Below are 19,266 nucleotides of genomic sequence, written 5' to 3'. Positions count from 1 at the left end.
ATTAGGAGAACAAATTTATCCCTAAAAGATTAAGGATATCCAATGAAGGTAACACACTTATGACAAGGTCATTGGATGAACATTTATTAAGTAGCTTTTGTAATGGTATGTATTAGGGAGAACTTAGTCACGATACTATAGTGGAATGACTTTGTGACTAAATAAGTTTATAATAAATAGGGGAAAAGTTGAAATTTAATTATAAATTATTTGATCTTAATTATATATGTCCAATCAGTCCCTCTGTTAGCTTGTTGAAACCAGAAATGAATTGTATGTAGAAACAAATGAACAAAAATGAATGGAAATGATGAAGTTAGAGAAATGAGTTGTATTCACAAATGAATGTTTTTTTCTCACTAAGTATAGAAATGACTTGAGAATTAATTTAATATTTTCAATTATTATTTAATTAATTATAATTAAATAAATGAAATGAAATTAATTAATCATTATGAATTTGTTGAATAAGGAAATTAAATATATTTTCTCATAAATTATTTTATAGTAAAGTTTTATAACTTTAATGGTCTTAGAATTGGGTTAAGAAAAATATTTAATTGAAAACTAATTTAGTTGATTAAATTAATAGGATGGATAATATTTATTTTGGGAAATAGAAAATCAAGTATTGGGTTTGATTAAATTATAAAGTGTTGGGTTAAAAATTCAAGAAGCATATATAATTAGACTCAAGACATGGTAGGTCCAAATCCTCTTATACAAGATGACGGCAACCCTAGTAGTTTTTATGGGTTTGCGTCCACCCTTACTCCAGTTGGAGTAGGAGTGTGTTTTTTGTTAAATAAATATTATTAATGTAAGTCTTATTCAACCAAAATTCTCTTCTCTTTTCCTATAAATAGATGACACTGGTAGAGGTTCTAACATAAGTTTCATATATCATTATTCTGCAAGAAAGCTGTGGAAGTTTATTTTCTTAAAATAAATTCTATTTTCTGTGGATTACGATTACTATCGCTCTCTATTAAGAGAATTACTTTCCCACTGAAAGCAACAATTTAGTTTCTTGTTCTATAGTTTCTTCGTGTTGCTCGAGCCCATACTCGACGTTATTCATGGTATGAGGATAGTAGAGAAGGCCAATCGATTATAAGCTAGGATCGACTCGAATTCGTCTCGCAAAAAGCACATGTACTTTTCGTTAAAAGTTTATTACTATAAATATCACAAACTAGCTCGGTTTTTAAAATTTCAAACTTCCTCTATTACAATAAACTGTTTTCTTAATTGAATTTTTCCAACACCTTATAGGTGGCAAACATCCTATAAGGACTTCTTGTTGCGCCACAATTGCTTCAACGACAAGCATTCCACATATTTGTCGACCCACCTAATTGACCCCAATTGAGCCACTTTAAGGGCCGGATATCTATTTTAGGCTCTTAATTAATTTTAGTAAATAAACCAAAATTAATTACCTAATTAAATAATTTACACAAGTCTTATTTTAATCATATTAAAGTCAAGACAATCGTATTAAAATGCATGTGTAACTTTAAGTAATTACTTTTATTCCATTCCAAACAATTAGATAAAATGAAATAGGACATATATAATTAGGGCTTAAATAATTTTAAAAAAGTCCCGACTCTTCTTCTATTAATCACAAGTTATCTAGTCACTAAGCCATTCCACTGAAGCACTGTGACTAATTTCCTTATTATATACCATTATGAAAGCTATTAATTTCAAGCTTTAGTCTAATGACCTCATCATTTTTGTGTTAACCTCATAGGATTTCCTTGATCCCTTTAGGTTAAATCCATTCACCTAATTCGATCAATTTTATCTCACGCGGTCACAATTATATCTTCTGCAATGAAAACGATCATTACTCGTACTAGTAATGCTAAAATCTTTTATCCAAGACAAATGACCTTGGTCAAGTTTCATTTTCATAATATATATAATGTCAAAGAGAGGATATCATTTACTCTTATTAAAGCTATAATTCTATTGTAAGTAATGTTATGCCATGCACAAATCATGAACTTAACGTACCAAATTTTGGCCCACTGTCATGAGAGCTCAAGTTTTCAATACATCAAAACACATAAGTTATACACACATGATCTATCACTTATTCAAAATTTAGGTAAGCCACACTATGAACATCACAAGTGAATAAATCCATAAACGAATCTAGGATAAATTGAACTTGGGTCCAATCCAATGTATTGTTAATCTAAACAATCACATCTATGTCTTTATTTCTAAGAATCAATCCGACTCTGATAGCTTAGAAAAACTGTCTCTCCAATTGGACTCATAAACGACATAATAGTCTCCTATTTATTTAAATCATTTGCTCAATCTAATTCTATGGACTGTCAGTAATTTAGATTAACTACTAGTATAAATTGCCTTCTCACATTATAATTCGTTTATATAATGTAACTTAATATTAGTTAAACGTTATATAACCAATGAACCAATATTTGCTTATACATTTAGTTTTTCATGCAAAAGCAATTAAAGGACAATCTAGCATATAAATAAATAGCATTTGTTTATTTCCATGAATAATCTATTATACTATTTCAGTAACCTATCAAACATGATAAAATTACTACACTAAGGGCTCAAAATTTTTAACATCCTTAAGGTTCATTTACAGTAATTCTTTTGCGCATCAACATATATAGTGGGGGCAAATAGAACCTTAAAAAAATAGTTACACGCTAAAGCCTTCATTAATTTCTCATAAGTTATTTATATAAACTCATGCTCCAGCCATGGAGGTTGTTGCTTTTGGAATCTTTTATAACCACTTAACATAACCTACTTTATGAGATCTCTAGCTGTTGAGATTTGTCCCCTGGGTGTAGCTAATTTTGTCATTATCTACTTGTACTTTTTTGAATTGATTGAATAAATAAAAATTACCACATGTTTATTTCATATTCTTTATATGATTGTCCTCAATGATTTTTTGTATGTAAAGAAACATGGATAAGAAAATATTGACTTGGTGATTATCTAAGGTCTAAATAATATTAAGTTATATTATATGGTCAAGAATTATAATGCGAGAAGACAACTTATATTAGTAGGTAATCTAAATTGCCCATAGTCCATGAATTAGATTGAGAAAATAACTCATGTTAGGAATATTAAGTCGCTAATAGGCCCAACTGAAGGTAGATTGACTTCTAGAAATAGAAGTATAGATTGGATAATACCTTAATTTAATTTATCCAGATTTGTTTATGGATTTATTCATTTGTGACGTTCATAGTGTGTCTTATCTAAATCCTGAGTAAGTGAATGCCCCAATGTATAACTCGTGTGCCTTGATATATTGAAAACTTGTGCTCTCAAGACAGTGGAACATGGTCATGGGTTATTTGTCTGGGATAAATGATTTTATTATTACTAGTTTAAGTAATGATTATTTTCGTTAGGGAAGATACAATGGTGACCATGAGATAAAATGGAACGAATTATGTGATGGAATTTAACCTGAAGGGATCAAAGATCTCTTCTGAAGGAAAAACACATATGACAAGGTCATTAGATAAAAGCTTAATTTAGTTGCTTTCATAATGATATATAATGAGAAGTTTAGCCAAGGTACTTTTAGTAAATTGACTCCATGATTGGATAAACTTTTATAGATGAAGAGTCAAAGCTTAATTATAAATTATTTTAGCTCTAATTATATATGTCCAACTAGCCTCTCTACTAGCTCAAAAACTTTGAATGGATTGCATAATAAGAACTTTGATTAAAATGAAAAAATGACAAAAGAGAAATATATTGCATAAATTACTTTCCACTTCTTTATAAGATAGAAGATGAATTAAGATTAATTTAATTTCTTTAAATCATTATGTAATTAGATGAATAAATTAAATAATTAAGTTCAAAGTGAAAATTAAATTATGTAGTTATAGAAGTTTAATTATATTCGAGATAGTTTAGTAAATTTGAACATAAATTCTAATATGATAATGTCGTCATGATTTTAACAAAATTAGAATTAGGTTATTTAAATTATTTAATTAAACTTAATTACATTATTAATTTTAGAGGAATATTTAATTATTTAGTTAAGTAAATAAATGAGCTTGATTTTTAAGCGCATTAATAGAAGTAACGTTGGGAAATTGGATCGGATTTGGATCAACCCAATAAGTCCATTAAGGCATATGTGTTGTGGCATGCAAAAAGTATCCTCCCTTGGGTGTGGTCGTTCGATGTTCTAGTAAGTCGTACTTAAGTTCAAGCTTTTCTAATTTAATTAATTAAGAACTTCAAATGAAAATTAAACTTTTTACATATTTTTCTCTATATAATTCTCATGCTAGTAAAAGCTTATTTGAGTAATTTTCTCTTGCACTTAAATAAATTAGAAATTATAGTTGCAATCATCGAACAATTATAATTTAAATCCAAAAATTGATTTTCAACTTCGACAATACAAGGGATTTGCACAAGGGGTTCTTCATGGGAGTATCGGTTAGAAATATGCAAGTTCTAGAATAGTGGAGAAAATCAAGGTTAAAGATATTAAACTTTGGTTCAAATTGATTGAAATGTTCAAATACTTTCTCGAACGCCCTTTACGTACGAAATTTTCTAAACAATTTTAGAATTTTTTAAAATTTCACTATGTCAATTTTGACATAATTTCTGAACATTTTCCAATATAATGACACATTCATTACGTGAGTAAAATTTTTCCATGTAAAATATATTTATATAAAGTTTATATATAAATAATAAAACTAAGGCTTTGAGGATGTTTTAGGCTTAAGTTTCTCAATTTGGGAATTTATTTTAGGTTTATAGATTTTATAAAATATACACAGAAAGATTAAAATATCCTCACGATAATATTTATTATTTTTAAGTATAGAAGTTGTTTTAGTCACTTCCCAACTCAGTTGATAATTTATTTACATATGATATCAACTCAATAAGAGAAATTTAATATAGAAGATAATGATATAATATATGTTTAAAAATATTAAAAATAACTTTTATATATATATATTTTTAGGGTTAATGCACTATTTGGGCAGAAATTTGGAAATGCTTCACTTGAATTTTTTTTGTCTAAATTTATTCTGAAATTGACAATTATTCTCATATTGAGCCATAGAATTTTTTTCTAAATTAGTCTTTCAACTTGACAACTGTTTACAAATTGGGACTTGAAATTTTTTTTGTCTAAGATATTTTCTTGAAAAAAGGTTAGACTTAAAAGAGATTTAAACCCTAATGTGGGAACAATTGTTAAGTTTAGAAGTTAACATAGATAAAAAAATATTACAACCCAATGTGAGAACTATTGTTAAGTTTAGACCCAAATTAACCCTATTTTTTATTTTAATTATTCAGTCATAGCTTACATATTGCATACTTAATCATGCACTAAATTCTCCGGCTATGCTTTGGAATTGATTGTTAGCTTACCTCATCCATGAAATCAGAGAGCTATAGTCCTTTTCATACCATTAATGTTCCCTATGCCTGGCAAACTCGCATACCATATATTATCACATTTATAGTATTACAAATTATATTTCAAACCATGATCACGACTGATACTTGACAGCTGAATCAGCTTAAATCATGAAAGATACATATAAGAATAATAGGTAATTTGTATGTTTAATCATATCAATCTACGAAATCACACTTTGATTAAATGGCAACTTAAAAGGCTGAAGAGCTAACTCAGTGTCTCCCATCATGGAGAAGTAGTAACTTAGGAACTCTTTGTATCGAAAAGCTCTGTATAATGGAGGCTGTGCTGCATTGGTCAGAGATTTTGCTGGTTCTATAATGCTGTCTTCCGAGGAACTGATGAATAATCCGACAGTTGTTCGAGCAACCTTGGAGTTGGTCACTGCTCGATGTTCGGCACTTTTCAGCTTGTTGTTGCTCACAATCTATATCAAAGCCAAATCAACAAATTAATCTACATTCACAAATGATGCCATGGTGCAACCATATTAATGCCAGGCCATGCTCATGCATGCTATTAGTATGTACCCGCAATTGGTGGCCTATGTTAACCACAAGAGCATTAGGCAGAGGCTGAACACCAATCCATTGTCCATCTTTGAAGACTTGAAGTCCAAAGGTATGTCCTTGAAGTAGGATGGTAATGAGATTAGGGTCACAATGCTTAGGTAACCCCAAGGTCAAGCTTGGATCTGGACATGGTGGGTAATGGTTAGCCACCAATAGCATAGCTTCACTTAGATCCTCCTTGAAGTACCCAGATTCAAGCCCTAAGCCCTCAGTAAGCAACTCCAGGATTGTTAAACCCAGTTTTTTTCCTTCAACTGAGAATGTCCTTATAACATCCCTGTTAACCAACGGGATTAAGATTTAATTGTTGATCATCATCAGGCCTTATTTAATTAAATTTACCTGTATCGAGTTGGCTTTTGAGGCCAAAGTTTAATGCAGTCGTCTAAAGGATGACAATGGTGCTTCAGAATGTCACGCCAAAAGTGATACTTTTCAGTACCATAGTTAATATTGCTTGTGTAAAGCCTGCAGACTTTATTTGGATCCTCCGAGTAGAGGCTTGCCTTTTCCTCCATTGGCATCTTAAAGAACTCCTCCACCACATTCATTGTGTCATTCAATACTTTCTCTGAAACTCCATGGTTAACAACCTGTTTCAATGCAACAAAAAATGAAAAACAGCTATGACTGCATTATATATATATATATATATATATATATATATTTATAATTACGTCCAAACCTGAAAAAACCCGAACTCTTGGCTAGCCCTGAGAACATTTAGAATGGTATTACTTCGATTAATCAAAGCTTCCCCGAGGCTAACAACGGGAATGGTGTCACCACTGGGAATGCTGAGCTTGCCGGGCCTTGTTTCTGGTGGACAAATATAAGACTCGGGCAAAGGTCGATGGTTGTACCAGTTTGAAACAAGCCGCTCCATTTTTTAATTCTATCTTAGTGAATTTTATGCTATGAAGAGAGGTATTTATAACTCTCTGAATAATGCATATATATATATGATGAAGAGAAATAGATGAGTGAACCATCGTAATCAGGGAGAACACATATATGGTAATATTCAAAACATTATTGAACTGCAAAAGTCTTCTAAGCTCAAATAAAGTTCAACAAAAAAAAAGGAAGATGGAATCTGATTCTGCAATAGCTGGATGACAAATCCTCAACACATTTCACCGGTGGTATTAATGATACATGTATATTTATATAACCCATGATTATGACTGACACTTGATAGTTGAACACGTCATCAGCCGAATGATTTTCATTTTCAAAGGGAATGTGATCTACTGCCATAATTAATCCACTAGAATGGAAGCTTGGCTGATGCAGGGCCAAGAGACTTGCATATGGTTTTTTTTTTTTTTCGAGATGTGATTGATTCAGTGTATGGAGGACTGGTATTGAATGATATGCTTGAACATGAAAAATGTGCTTAAAGAAATATATGGAATTTGAATGAAATTTTAGAATGATCAAAATATGCTTGAGATTGTTTATACATTATCACAAGGCTAAAAATGGCTCATTGGAGCATGTAACCTTCTAAAATTTGAGTTAGAGACATTCTAGAATCTAATCTCATGATGAATCTTATATACAACAAAGAATACAGAGTTTCCTTTAATAAAACCCTATTCCAACAACGGAAACTCATTTGTATTCTGTTCGTTTCGATCAATCAAAGCTCAGGAGCCTCAAATTTACTGTGAGAGCTTCAGGAGGTCTACTATATACATCATCAAAATGAAGATTTATATCCCCTACGGTTTCAAGATCGTCCTCCATGTGTGTTGTCCGGGATAACCTCTGAGAATCCCTCCAATCAAGGGATTGATCTTGCTCTTCCACACTTCTCTCAGACATGTTATCATACCGCTGAGCTGAAGAATAACGGTTGAAATCAGGAGGCTCGAGAAAGCTTGTTTGGGGCTGTATACCTTGTGGACCACTTCTGGCCCACCAATGGCTCCTTGCCTGGTGGGGTAGTTCATTTGTATCATGATGCTGAAGTACACTCTCGTGGAAGAAAGAAGATGATGTTGAAGCATCAAGATGTGACTGCAACCGTGACCGACCATCATAATGGTATGGCTGCCAGTATTCTTCATCTCTTGCTTCATCATGTGTCATGTTGGTTGGCATCCAGTAATCTTCATGCTGTAGCTCACCTGGTTCAGATGGCCTTGTTGTAGCAGCGTCTCTCTGAGTTCGAGAGGTATAATACCAATCCAGAAGATATGGGTGATTCTTCTGTTCAGCGTCAATTAGCAATAAAGAACCCAAATCGCGGGAAGTGTCGGGAATATTCTGCTGCATTTCCCTTGGAAAAAGTCCGTTTCTATCTACATGACCTCTCAGAGGGCTTGCTCGCCACAATCTACCCAAAGAATCTGCATGTCTGGTTCCCTGCGTTTGCAACTTTTGCTCTCTGAAAGTTCTAATATTCGACAGGAACTGCTTGCCTTGAGAATCTGGTTCCCATGAAGGATAGCTACTTTTGAAACTGAAATCAGAATAGAATTATTCAAGATGGAACTATTATAGAAGGAAAAAGTAGAAGGGATATCCAGCACAATAAAAAGACAGAAGAAACACCATACCCTTAAAGCAGAAATGGAATTATTAGAGTCGGGATATTATGTCTCATCATTTGCATTTTAAAATGAAAATCAAAACTTGTTGTCAGCTTTATATTAACAAAGAAAATTAGGATAAGAGTTTACGTGATCCTGTTTCAGGTTTCTCAAACTCTATTCACAGCAAAATGTTATGTGCAGGGTTTAGGATAGAGGAAGTATATAAATCCAATTAATCTTTGCTATTGATCGTACCTCAAGAACGATTTTTCCATTTTCCCTTGGGAACTCCTCTGGGCGCGAGGTGCATTGCTTGGAGAGCCATAATTGCCATTCCCGTGGTTTTGGAAATCAAAGGCACTAAAACTACAAAAATGAAAACGGGACAATCAAACACATCATTTCGTAAATTAAAAGAAAATGAACAGTGTACCTGCAAACATGACCAACACCTTCAATATCCACAGTAAAATCTGCAATGAACTGTAAAATGTCATCCACCCGCTGCAAAATCAACACAAAACATTTTAGTTGAAAAGCTAAGATCTATGACAATAGAAATAACTTACCCAAAAAAAGATGAAAAAGAAAAGAACCTTTGGAACAACAAATAGAAGCAAGAATGGAGTGAGGAAAATTGAGGCCATCTCCTCTAGCAACATCATTCCAGTGTACTGCATCAGAAAATTTAAAAAAATAAAATAAAATCTAAAAAAAAAGAATCAAAATCATTTATGAATGCAACTTGAAGATTATAGGTAAAACAAAAAAAAACAAAAAAAAGGAACTAAGGGGGATTACCTGAAATAGAGTTTCAAACTCTTTCCGGACTGTTTCAGTGTTTTCTTTGCCACGCCATCTCTTTGGCATGTAATGTGTATGTTGAACCACCATAGACATTGCTCCTTCTGGATCAAGGACCAGAAGTTCATCTGTAACAGCAGCCCGGCTTATAGCTGTTATGGTTCCAAAAACAGCAGCATACCAAAACAAATTCCGGCCAAATATCTACACATTTGGGAAAAGAAGTAAAAAGAAAAAAACAAAATTGAAATATAGAAGAGTTGAAAAGAAATAGAAGACTCTGAAACGGTTGAAATTCAAAAATATTACATGGCCCTCCAGCAAAGACTCTTCTAGAAAGGCAATGATGATCAAGATAGCAGCAAAACCACCAGATACAAATGAGATAAACTTTGCTATGATAGAAATAATTGGTGAGGGGAATCGCTTTAAGTACTCAGAAGCATGCATAACACTGCTATTAATCCGATGCTTGAATAAATGGTCAACCTGTAAGACAAAGACAACGGTATATGTACAAATACAGACTACAGTATGTGAAAACAAGAGAATCTATAAGTATAAATATCCATCTCAAGAAACAATTGTGCCATCTTGTTTTTCACAGTATGTTCTTAACAACTTTTCTTTATTATGATAAATTTTTTTTCGCAGAAAATATAAGTAACTTCAAACAATTGACTAACACTTATGATGACTACATAAAAGTAATAACACAAGCTTGTGAAGATAGATAGTGGATAAATCCTTCTCGACTTGACAGCACCAAAGAAAAAAACAAAAGACTTAGCTAACAAATAAAGCGGAGATAAGGAGGCATGAAATACCTCATTGAATTCCCTAAACAGCCACTTTGACAAATTTGACCATCTGCGGGATGATGCTGTGCTTGGATGATTATAGAATTGTTCAGCATGCCTTAGGAAGAGATAAACCAGCATGAATATAACAAGAAATGGAGAGAGAAGCAGCATAGCAAACCCGACAACCATGAGTCTTTTCTTCAATGTCCTAGGATTAGAAATGAAGTCCCTTCTAACACAAAAGTTTCTGCATCCCAAAATGAAGTTGGCAATAAACCCCAAAATTTAGTTGTTTTTCTTTTTCTGCAAATAATAATAATAGCAAGTTGCATTTGAAACTCAAAGTACTTCATAAAATATTTTCTCCCTAATCATACAACAGTCGTCGGAATATTAAAAGTGTAAAACCTATTAAGAATTTTGAAATATTCCAAATAGTTGCAAGTCAAGAAGGTGCAAAAAAGCAGCAATGGGAAACAAAAAAAAAAAAAAGCAATAAAATAGTAATTTATGCAACTCTTTCCAGTTACATCATGAATTGACCATTAAAGACCAACTCAAGCAGGACTACCAAAAGTTAATACTTCACGAGAAAAATGAAAAAAACTTAAAGCTACAGCACCAAAGTCAGCCGGCAGGTAACATAACTATGTTAGAGATGCTGCAAAGGAAAACACATTGCGTCTTGATTACAAGAATGTATGTTTCAAAGAACCCATCAATTTTTCCCAGCGCTATCTAAAACATCCCCAGAAAATGTACTTTATTATACCCCTCTTCATACAATAAGAATTATATAATATTCTTGAAATTGAAATATTATGCTTTAAAAAAATGATGAACTAAATAATTTTATCATTAGTCTGAAAGTGGAAAGTTCCGAAACTTGCTTCTATTGACTGTTTTGCAAAATTTACAAGTTGTAATCATATCCATAACAGTGATTATCAAAGAAAGTAACATACATACAACTGAAAGTCAAATGTTATGTAAAATTAAACATACCGGTCAAACATGCTCTGCAGTATACACCAATTTAAGGTCCATTCAAGTGTCTTTGTTAGTATCAGACAATGCTGTGTTCTATAAGGGCCGGATTTGACAGTTGGACCGGCACCTGGGACCCAGGCTGATATAGGAAAAGCAAGCACTCCTTTATTAAGCATTCCAATCAAGTAGTTCTCCTTCCGCATCAATCGCATAACCACATCATGAGCAGAAAGATCCTTGACCACGCACAGTTGTTGTGAACTTTGTAACTGGACAACCTTTTCAAGGATTGTTGCCCATGGCATGGTCTGAATCTCATTATCCGTAACATGGAGACTGCAAAATAAAATACAAACAATGATAATAAAATCATTAACTGTTTATAAGATACTGCCACCGTAACTGCTTTATCTCAATGCAAAATTAAAGCTTACAAAGCATCCTTTAACTTATCAGGATGAACTTACCTGTTATAATAGAAATGGCGTATGCCAAGGGTATCCTTTAATTGAGCAAAAAACCTCAAAAAACAGAACATCCAATAGATGGAAAATAGCCCCAAATATCCAACAATAATAGCTTTTGAAAGTGTCAAAGGGGTTAATGGATGCTGGTGAAGAGCTTCCTTAGCAAGATCACATGGCTTAATTCCAGACTCAAATGCATCCATCCCACACTTTGCGTTGCGGAGACCATTCCAATCAACAAATAACAGGAAGAACCCTGAGAAACATATGGTAAAGCCCACACTCAGAAGTTCAACCATCCATTTTATAATTATGCACCAAAGCCCTTTCTCGCAGTAGTAGCTATACAGACGTTCGAAGAATAAGTCCAAATCAACAATTGGTTCTGCATTCAGAGTCTCACCATTCAGAAGCCCCGAAGGGCTCTCACTACCTGGACTTGGTAATACTCTTCCATAGTCAGACAACTCAATCACAGAAGGTACATCACCTAGTAAGCCTGTTGTCAAAGACGATTCACCACCCCATCTCCACTTAAATATGCCAAGTGCATTTGCAGCCTTTTGTCCCCTGAACATCATTTGTAAAGCTTGATGGCAGAGAAAAAGTGCCAGTCCATTCCCCAAAGTGAGTAAATGTTTTGGCAAGGTTCTGCCCATAAGAAGAAAATTAGACAAATTCCCTTTTGATGGTGAATGTATGCACATGCTTGCAGGAACAGAAAGATGCAGAAGTTGAACCAAAAAAGAAACTAAACTACAGTAAGGACTGCACAAAACTTGACATCAAATGAAAGAAAGTCCAAATACCTGCTAATCGTAACTTGAAACAAAACCAAAACCTTTTCTTAAATGAACCAGCAGGCAACAAGTACAACAATTTGGACCTAAAAACTTAAATTGCAGATTCTTCATCAGAAAATAGCAGCAACTTTATGCAAAATCATAATGTACAAACCATAAAAGATTAATAAATGAATAAATACATTGAAAAATAAAACATGAAAGGAGATAAATTTTGAGCGGATAAGTGAGGTGCCCATTCATAGTTCAACTGAAAGTACTCTGCTTAGCAGCAAAATATGGGAAGGTGAATCTTGGCGAATTTTAAGTCAATCAAGGACTCCAATATCAATTCAAATCAAAACAAACTATTTAAAACCATACGTTAACCCGAATACTATCCACACTCCAAAAATAGAATAAAAATAAAAGTAGCTGAAACAAATAACATGTCAAGATCATCCATTTATTACAATAAACGAGGGAAAAGAAGTTTCTGAATTTACCTCCGAACCACCAACGAGCAGCTCCAATATCACTCAAAGAATGAAAAAATAGCCAAAAAGGGCGAATTTTGCCGATACCCACTAAGAATAACAGCGAAAAAAACGACGCAAAACCCCAACAACAAGTAGATTAAGTGCCCAAAGCTTTGGTTGAACAGCAGAAAAGAAAAAGGAAGGACTTTTGATATTATTTTGGTAATGGCAGAACTTTTTTCTCTAATGAAATACTTCACCTCTAAGATATTTTCTAATTATCCATGCTAATTATGAAAAATACCAAAAAAATAAAATAAAATATTTTTATGTTTCAAAAGTAATTTCCTAAGACCAAATGTATATTTTTATATTAAAAAATTGCCCATACTTACTAATAATATATAGCTTCTCTTATTATAATGGTGGATATGAAATTCAAGTTCTAAATTTTATTCGGTTCGTTACGGAATTGTAATTTAAAGGGGACCGGTGAAAGAGCAGATGTCAGGTGCCGACCAAAAACCCAGACCAGATGTCAAATGATTCACAGCACCAACGGCCTTCCCCCAACAAATTTGGAACGAACTTAAGTTTTGTTGGGCCTCGGGTTCTTCACTCTTTTGTTGGGCTCTTTATATTATCATTCTGTTGGGAGGGTATATGGGCTGGTTTTTAACCAAGCTTCAAAGTTTCCCAATCTATAATTAAATGTAGGTTTGGAGGCTATTTTACCAAACTGAGTTAAAAAAATTTTGATATTTATAAAAATAATTTAAGTTTAAAAACAATCACCAAAATAATCTAAATGAACAGTAAAATAGGGTTTTGGGCACTCAATGGCCTGCACCACCTAGTATTTTGGCTCTATGATTGCCTGATGATTGTTGTGTCAAGCTTTAAAAAATTGATTTTTTTACTTTGGAAACCCAATGGCCGGCACTAGGTTTTTTTTTAAATCGTATCATACTAGTATACAAAAATACCAATATTTTAAAAAAAAAATTTGGTTCTGACCTTGTAATGGCCGGCACCACACTAGAAAAATTTTTTTTTTTTGGTTCTGGCCTTCTAATAGCCAACACCAGGGATTTTTTTCATGTCCCAATGCAATTTTTTTTTTTACTTTTCTACACTGATAGCCGACACCAGAGACTTTTTTTGTGTCCCAATACAATTTTTTTTTACTTTTCTACACTGATGGCCGACACCAAACCAGTAATTTTTTTTTGTTCTAGCCTTCTAATGGCCGGCACCACACTAATAAAAAAAATTTTTGGTTCTAGCCTTCTAATGGCTGGCACTACACTAGTAAAAAAAAAAAAATTGTTTCTCGCATTCTAATGGCCAGCACCACACTAGTAAAAAAAATTTTTGATTTTGTCCTTCTAATAGCCGGCACCACACTAGTAAATTTTTTTTTTTGTTCTGGCTTTCTAATGGTTGGCACCACACTAGTAAAAACAAAATTTGGTTCTAGCCTTCTAATGGTTGGTACTACACTAGTAAAAAAATTTTTTTAAAAATTACTAGTCTGGTGTCGGGCGTTAGCAGGTCAAAACCATTTTTTTTTACTAGTGTGGAGCCATTAGAATGCTAGAACCAAAAAGAATTTTTTAAAAAAAATTTATTGGTTTGGTGTCAGCAATCAATGTAGAAAAGTAAAAAAAAAATTCAATAGGACACGAAAAAAGTCCCTGGGGCTGGCCATTAGAAGGCCAGAACCAAAAAAAAAATTTACTAGTGTGGTGCCGGCCATTACAAGACCAGAACCAATTTTTTTTAAATATTGGTATTTTTGTATACCAGTATGATACGATTTAAAAAAAATACCATAGTCCCTGCTGCTGGCCATTAGAAGGCCAAAAAAAAAAATTACTAGTGTGGTGTCGGCCATTACAAGGCCAGATCCAAATTTATTTTTTTTTAAATACTAGTATTTTTGTATACTCGTATGATACGATTTAAAAAAAATATCCTGATGCTGGCCATTGGATTCCCAAAGTAAAAAAAATCAATTTTTTAAAGCCTGACACAATTATCAGGCAATCATGGGGCCAAAATACTAGGTGATGCCGGCCATTAGGTGCCCAAAATCCCATTCTATTATTCATTTCAGGTCATTTTGGTGATTGTTTTTGAACTTGGGTCATTTTTGTAAATATCAAAATTTTTTGGATCAATTTGGTAAAATAGTCGGGTTTAGATAGACAATACGTTTACTTACAGTTGTATAAAAACAATGGTAGCGATGAGATTAGATACTATAGCAACACTGTAACATAAGACAAAAAGTAAACTAAGCGCATTGCATTGCACCGCACCCAATCACTCATCTAAACTCACCCTAAAATAAAGTTTACAATCCCCAGAAGTTTCTAAGATAGAAAAAATTATTAGGGTATATTTCAAGCTTGTCGGCTCATTTAGTCTCTTAAGATTAGGGCTCCCCTCATCATCCACACACTTAATTTAGGGCTCACCTCATCATGTTGATTCATTCATTAGTCTCTTACGATTAAAGTTCACTTCACTAGGATCACTCGTCAATTTGGTCTCTTAATTAGACTAGAGCCTGCTAGCTTCCTTTGTCTCTTACTATTAGAGCTCACCTTGTCAAGCTTACCAACTCCAATCACTTCTTTGATCCTTAGGCTACTTTTATGAAGTTCACCTCCCTCTTTCACCTTTTCAAACTTTCCACATCTGACTTAAAAAAAGGTATAGCCTTTCTTTGGATTGGGAGGGGCAATTGTTAAACCAATACCCCACTAGTATTGCCCAATTCAAGGGTTTATTAACATGAGATCTTGCCCACTTAAGGAACCACGCCTATTCAACTTAAGATCTGTTAAATGCCTCCTTTGTAATGCCCATCGCATCCCAAACATCATAGCTCCCTACCACCACCCAACTACTACACAACCTTTCTCACTAGTCACATCATAGCAGGAGTCTATAACCCTATTTACTATTGTTCGCTAAAACTCACAAACATCGTCTCCAATATCCTTCTCCTATTAAAGGATCCCACTCCTACAGTCCTACCAAAAGATATTACCATTGGTTCTCACAAGATAACTTCCCTTTGCTACTCTTAGCACTTGAAATATGGTATAAACCGCACTTAACGTCCAACCCCAAAGTATAGCAACATATTTAATTTTAAATTTTTGGTTAATATATGTTGTTAGTTCTTTACTTTGACAAAATTTTTTATTTAGTCCATGTGCTTAAAAAGTAAAAAAATAAGTTCTCTTACTTTTTTTATTTAAAATCCCAATCCAATCATTATATATAAATATTTTCCATCAAAATTTATTAATTAGGCTACCTTTACGTAACATGACATATAATTGACAAAAATAAACATGTTACTTTTACAAATTTAAGTAAAACCTACTAATGATAATAATGGTTGGACTAGAATTTTAAATTAAAAAATAATATGATTGAATTTTTAATTTTTAAAATATAAGAATTAAATCTCAATTTTATAAAAGTAGAAAAATTAAAAGCATATTATAACCTAAATTTTATGTATTTTTATAATACATAGATGCACTATTAAATAAAACGAATCTCATAATATAAATGGAAAAAGGGGAAAAAAGTCAAAGAAGTGAATGATTTGTAATCAAAGAAGATGTAAAGGGAATCAGATAGTGGACTTGTGCAATTTTGATGTCTATAGTGTGAACTGTAAAACAGAAATATGTGCAAAGTGCATTGGATTGGCTGGCCTATGTAACACTTTTAAAAGGTTCCCCCACTAGACTATTAGGTCAATGCTTGACTTTCACCTAGCTCTATTTCCCATCAATTTCTTAACTTCACTACGGTCAAATTTTATTATTGTCGTTAAACCAACGGCAGTTTTGAGAAAGGACAACAGATGATGCTAGGGTTGTTCAATCTATCTGATGGCACATATCTGCCGGAACACATTCACTCATTCACCTTTTGTTTAATTTAGTTCTTGCTATGGAATGAATGATCCCCTTTGGGACTTGATTTCCTTTTTGTTATGTGCACAAATATGAAAAAAAAAAAAACACAGCAAAACTGAGTCATTATTTTGTCATGTCATTTGTAGGACAAAAAAAAGGAAGGAAAAGCTTATGGGTTAGTTGAGAAACAATTGTCTTAATTAGTACTATTGTGAATGAAAGGACACTATAGTTACTTTCCTATCCCTTACTACAACTTGTTGGTTTCTTGATGTGGAAAGTTTCTTATAACTTTTAGGGTTTTTTCTTTAATAATCTCGTCTAATTTTGAGTTTAGATCTTATTTAGTATTGTTATTAGTACAATTTTTGATGCTTTTCATCGTAAAAGTAATTTTTTTTACATAATATTTAGAATTACTCATAATCTTTTTAAACTTATAAATAGGAGAATAATACGTTTTAGCATACTAAAATTCATGTTATTCTACATTAATAATAATATGTATGCCAATTAAATTAAGATCTAATCTGCATTAAATAGGTAAAATACTTATGAGTTTTGTTGTTATGATTTACCAAACTTTCCGACCAATTGAAAAGGTAAAGATGAAATGAAAGGGAAATGGTAGTATTGCACTAAGATATTAGTTTTAAGTTGGAAGTGTACTTTCACACGGAATTAAAGCACGTAATCTTACCCAAAATTACAAGTGGTCTTCATGCATCCTCTACCTTCCATGGTGGTAGGTAGGAAATCAATACCTTTTTTCAGCAAAAAAATATTCTGAAAATCATAAACATCTTTGATTTTTGGCTACCACTATAACTCTATATCACATTCTACTGATAAGCGATCAAAAGGGTTCCCTTTTGCTTTTTGGACCTTTTTTTTACTTTCCTTCCCTTAAAAAAGCTTATGCTTTTCCTCTCTCTAATTTTCACACATTTTAAATATAATTCCTTTATTTCTTATTTAATAATTAAATTTTAATTGATAATATTGTTAAAAGATTTTTACCAAAATAAAGAGCAAAAGGTGATGGTGCGAGGTAATCTACTCATGGATTAGGTTATTCGTCCAAATCTGAAAATCTGTTCAAAAATAAAGAATTTAGCTAAAATAAGATGTTAGAAAAATTAGTTTGGATAAAATTTAAAGCTTATTTTTATATGGGTTAGTCCTTGAGCAAACTTTGTTGGCCTATGTTGTAAAAAATAATTATAACTATTATATATATTAAATAATTATTATTTATATTTATATTAACTCACCGATCTAATAATAATTAATTCCTATTAAGCCAATTTCACATTCTACTAACTTCACAATTAAAAATGTGTTTAGTTACTAAAATGAATGTTGACGTCATCTAATATAATAATAAATTTAACCTTCAATGTTTATTTTTTTGTTAAATTAATTCTAATTTTAAAAATTTAACAAATTTAACTCACATTATTTATACATTATATCAATCTAAACATGATTCTAAAAGTTAAAAATATATAAATAAAAATACATAAATTTTAAAAATTATAGAATTTTATAAAAATATATTTAGAAATTATTAAAATTTAATATATTTTAACACCTTCCTTTTCTTCATTTTCTTTATTTGTTCTCCTTTTCTCACATTATTATTTCCCCTTTTTTTTTTCATTTTTCTTCGTTTATTTAACTAATTAACCTTAACTTTTTTTTAACATTTATCCTATCTTTTTCTCTCCCGTCTCTCTTCTTCTTCTTCTCCTTCTTTAGCCCTAACCGCCACCGTCCGATCTCGTCTCTGAATGGCGTCATCGGGCTACTCTTTTTCTTCTCTCTTCAAAACTACGATCAGATTGTCTTGGTAAACACTAGAAAACCACAAACCTCCAAGTCGAAATCTGGATCTCCCTTGACCCGATCTCCTCCGTCAGTCATCGAATTGAACTCCAAACTGGACTGGGGCCTCCTCGTTCCTCCCTCTTCATTACCACCGTTCGGTCTCATGAAACCCATCGGAAATGACCATTTATGGAGTACTGTAATTGTAGGCTGTATAGCCTTTAACCATAGAAATTTTTGTCTTTCTTAATCCAAAAATGAACATTAAAGTATCATAAATTTAATTAGAGGTCTAGTACATCACAACATCATTTCAGAATATGTTTTTGCTTTTAATATTCTGATCAAATTTCTTGAGTTTCTTCTATTTTTGGTCAGAATTTGTATGGGTTTTGTGTATTTTTGAATTTCCCAAATAAACTAAGGAAAAGACGACACACCATTAGCCCTTGTCGTTTTCCTTGTATAGCCTAACTATCATCTCACTGGAGAGAGAGCTCAACCCAGCATTCTTTGAAATAAGTTCAAGAAATCTAAGACTTGAAATTG

The 19,266-nt window shown here is 32.5% G+C and overlaps 2 protein-coding genes across 2 annotated transcripts; both read right to left on the bottom strand.

Annotated features, from left to right (window-relative positions):
• Positions 1 to 5,475: 5,475 nt before the first annotated feature.
• Positions 5,476 to 7,010, bottom strand: LOC108469267 (protein DOWNY MILDEW RESISTANCE 6-like). Its single transcript, XM_017770159.2, has 4 exons — positions 6,755 to 7,010; positions 6,412 to 6,662; positions 6,028 to 6,346; positions 5,476 to 5,924 (listed from the first exon to the last, which is right to left on the bottom strand). Exons 1-4 carry the CDS (start codon positions 6,953 to 6,955, stop codon positions 5,658 to 5,660), a joined length of 1,038 nt encoding a protein of 345 aa, XP_017625648.1. The 5' UTR covers positions 6,956 to 7,010; the 3' UTR covers positions 5,476 to 5,657.
• A 476-nt stretch (positions 7,011 to 7,486) lies between these two features.
• Positions 7,487 to 13,481, bottom strand: LOC108467573 (autophagy-related protein 9-like). Its single transcript, XM_017768248.2, has 10 exons — positions 12,965 to 13,481; positions 11,677 to 12,327; positions 11,225 to 11,545; positions 10,244 to 10,466; positions 9,726 to 9,905; positions 9,414 to 9,620; positions 9,209 to 9,286; positions 9,046 to 9,116; positions 8,868 to 8,978; positions 7,487 to 8,539 (listed from the first exon to the last, which is right to left on the bottom strand). Exons 2-10 carry the CDS (start codon positions 12,255 to 12,257, stop codon positions 7,711 to 7,713), a joined length of 2,601 nt encoding a protein of 866 aa, XP_017623737.1. The 5' UTR covers positions 12,258 to 12,327; positions 12,965 to 13,481; the 3' UTR covers positions 7,487 to 7,710.
• Between the last annotated feature and the right edge of the window lie 5,785 nt (positions 13,482 to 19,266).

This window comes from Gossypium arboreum, chromosome 8, assembly GCF_025698485.1.
Source record: "Gossypium arboreum isolate Shixiya-1 chromosome 8, ASM2569848v2, whole genome shotgun sequence".
Taxonomy (NCBI): Eukaryota; Viridiplantae; Streptophyta; class Magnoliopsida; order Malvales; family Malvaceae; genus Gossypium; species Gossypium arboreum.
Note: the sequence above shows the minus strand (reverse complement) of the source record. Positions and strands in the feature narration are given on the sequence as shown.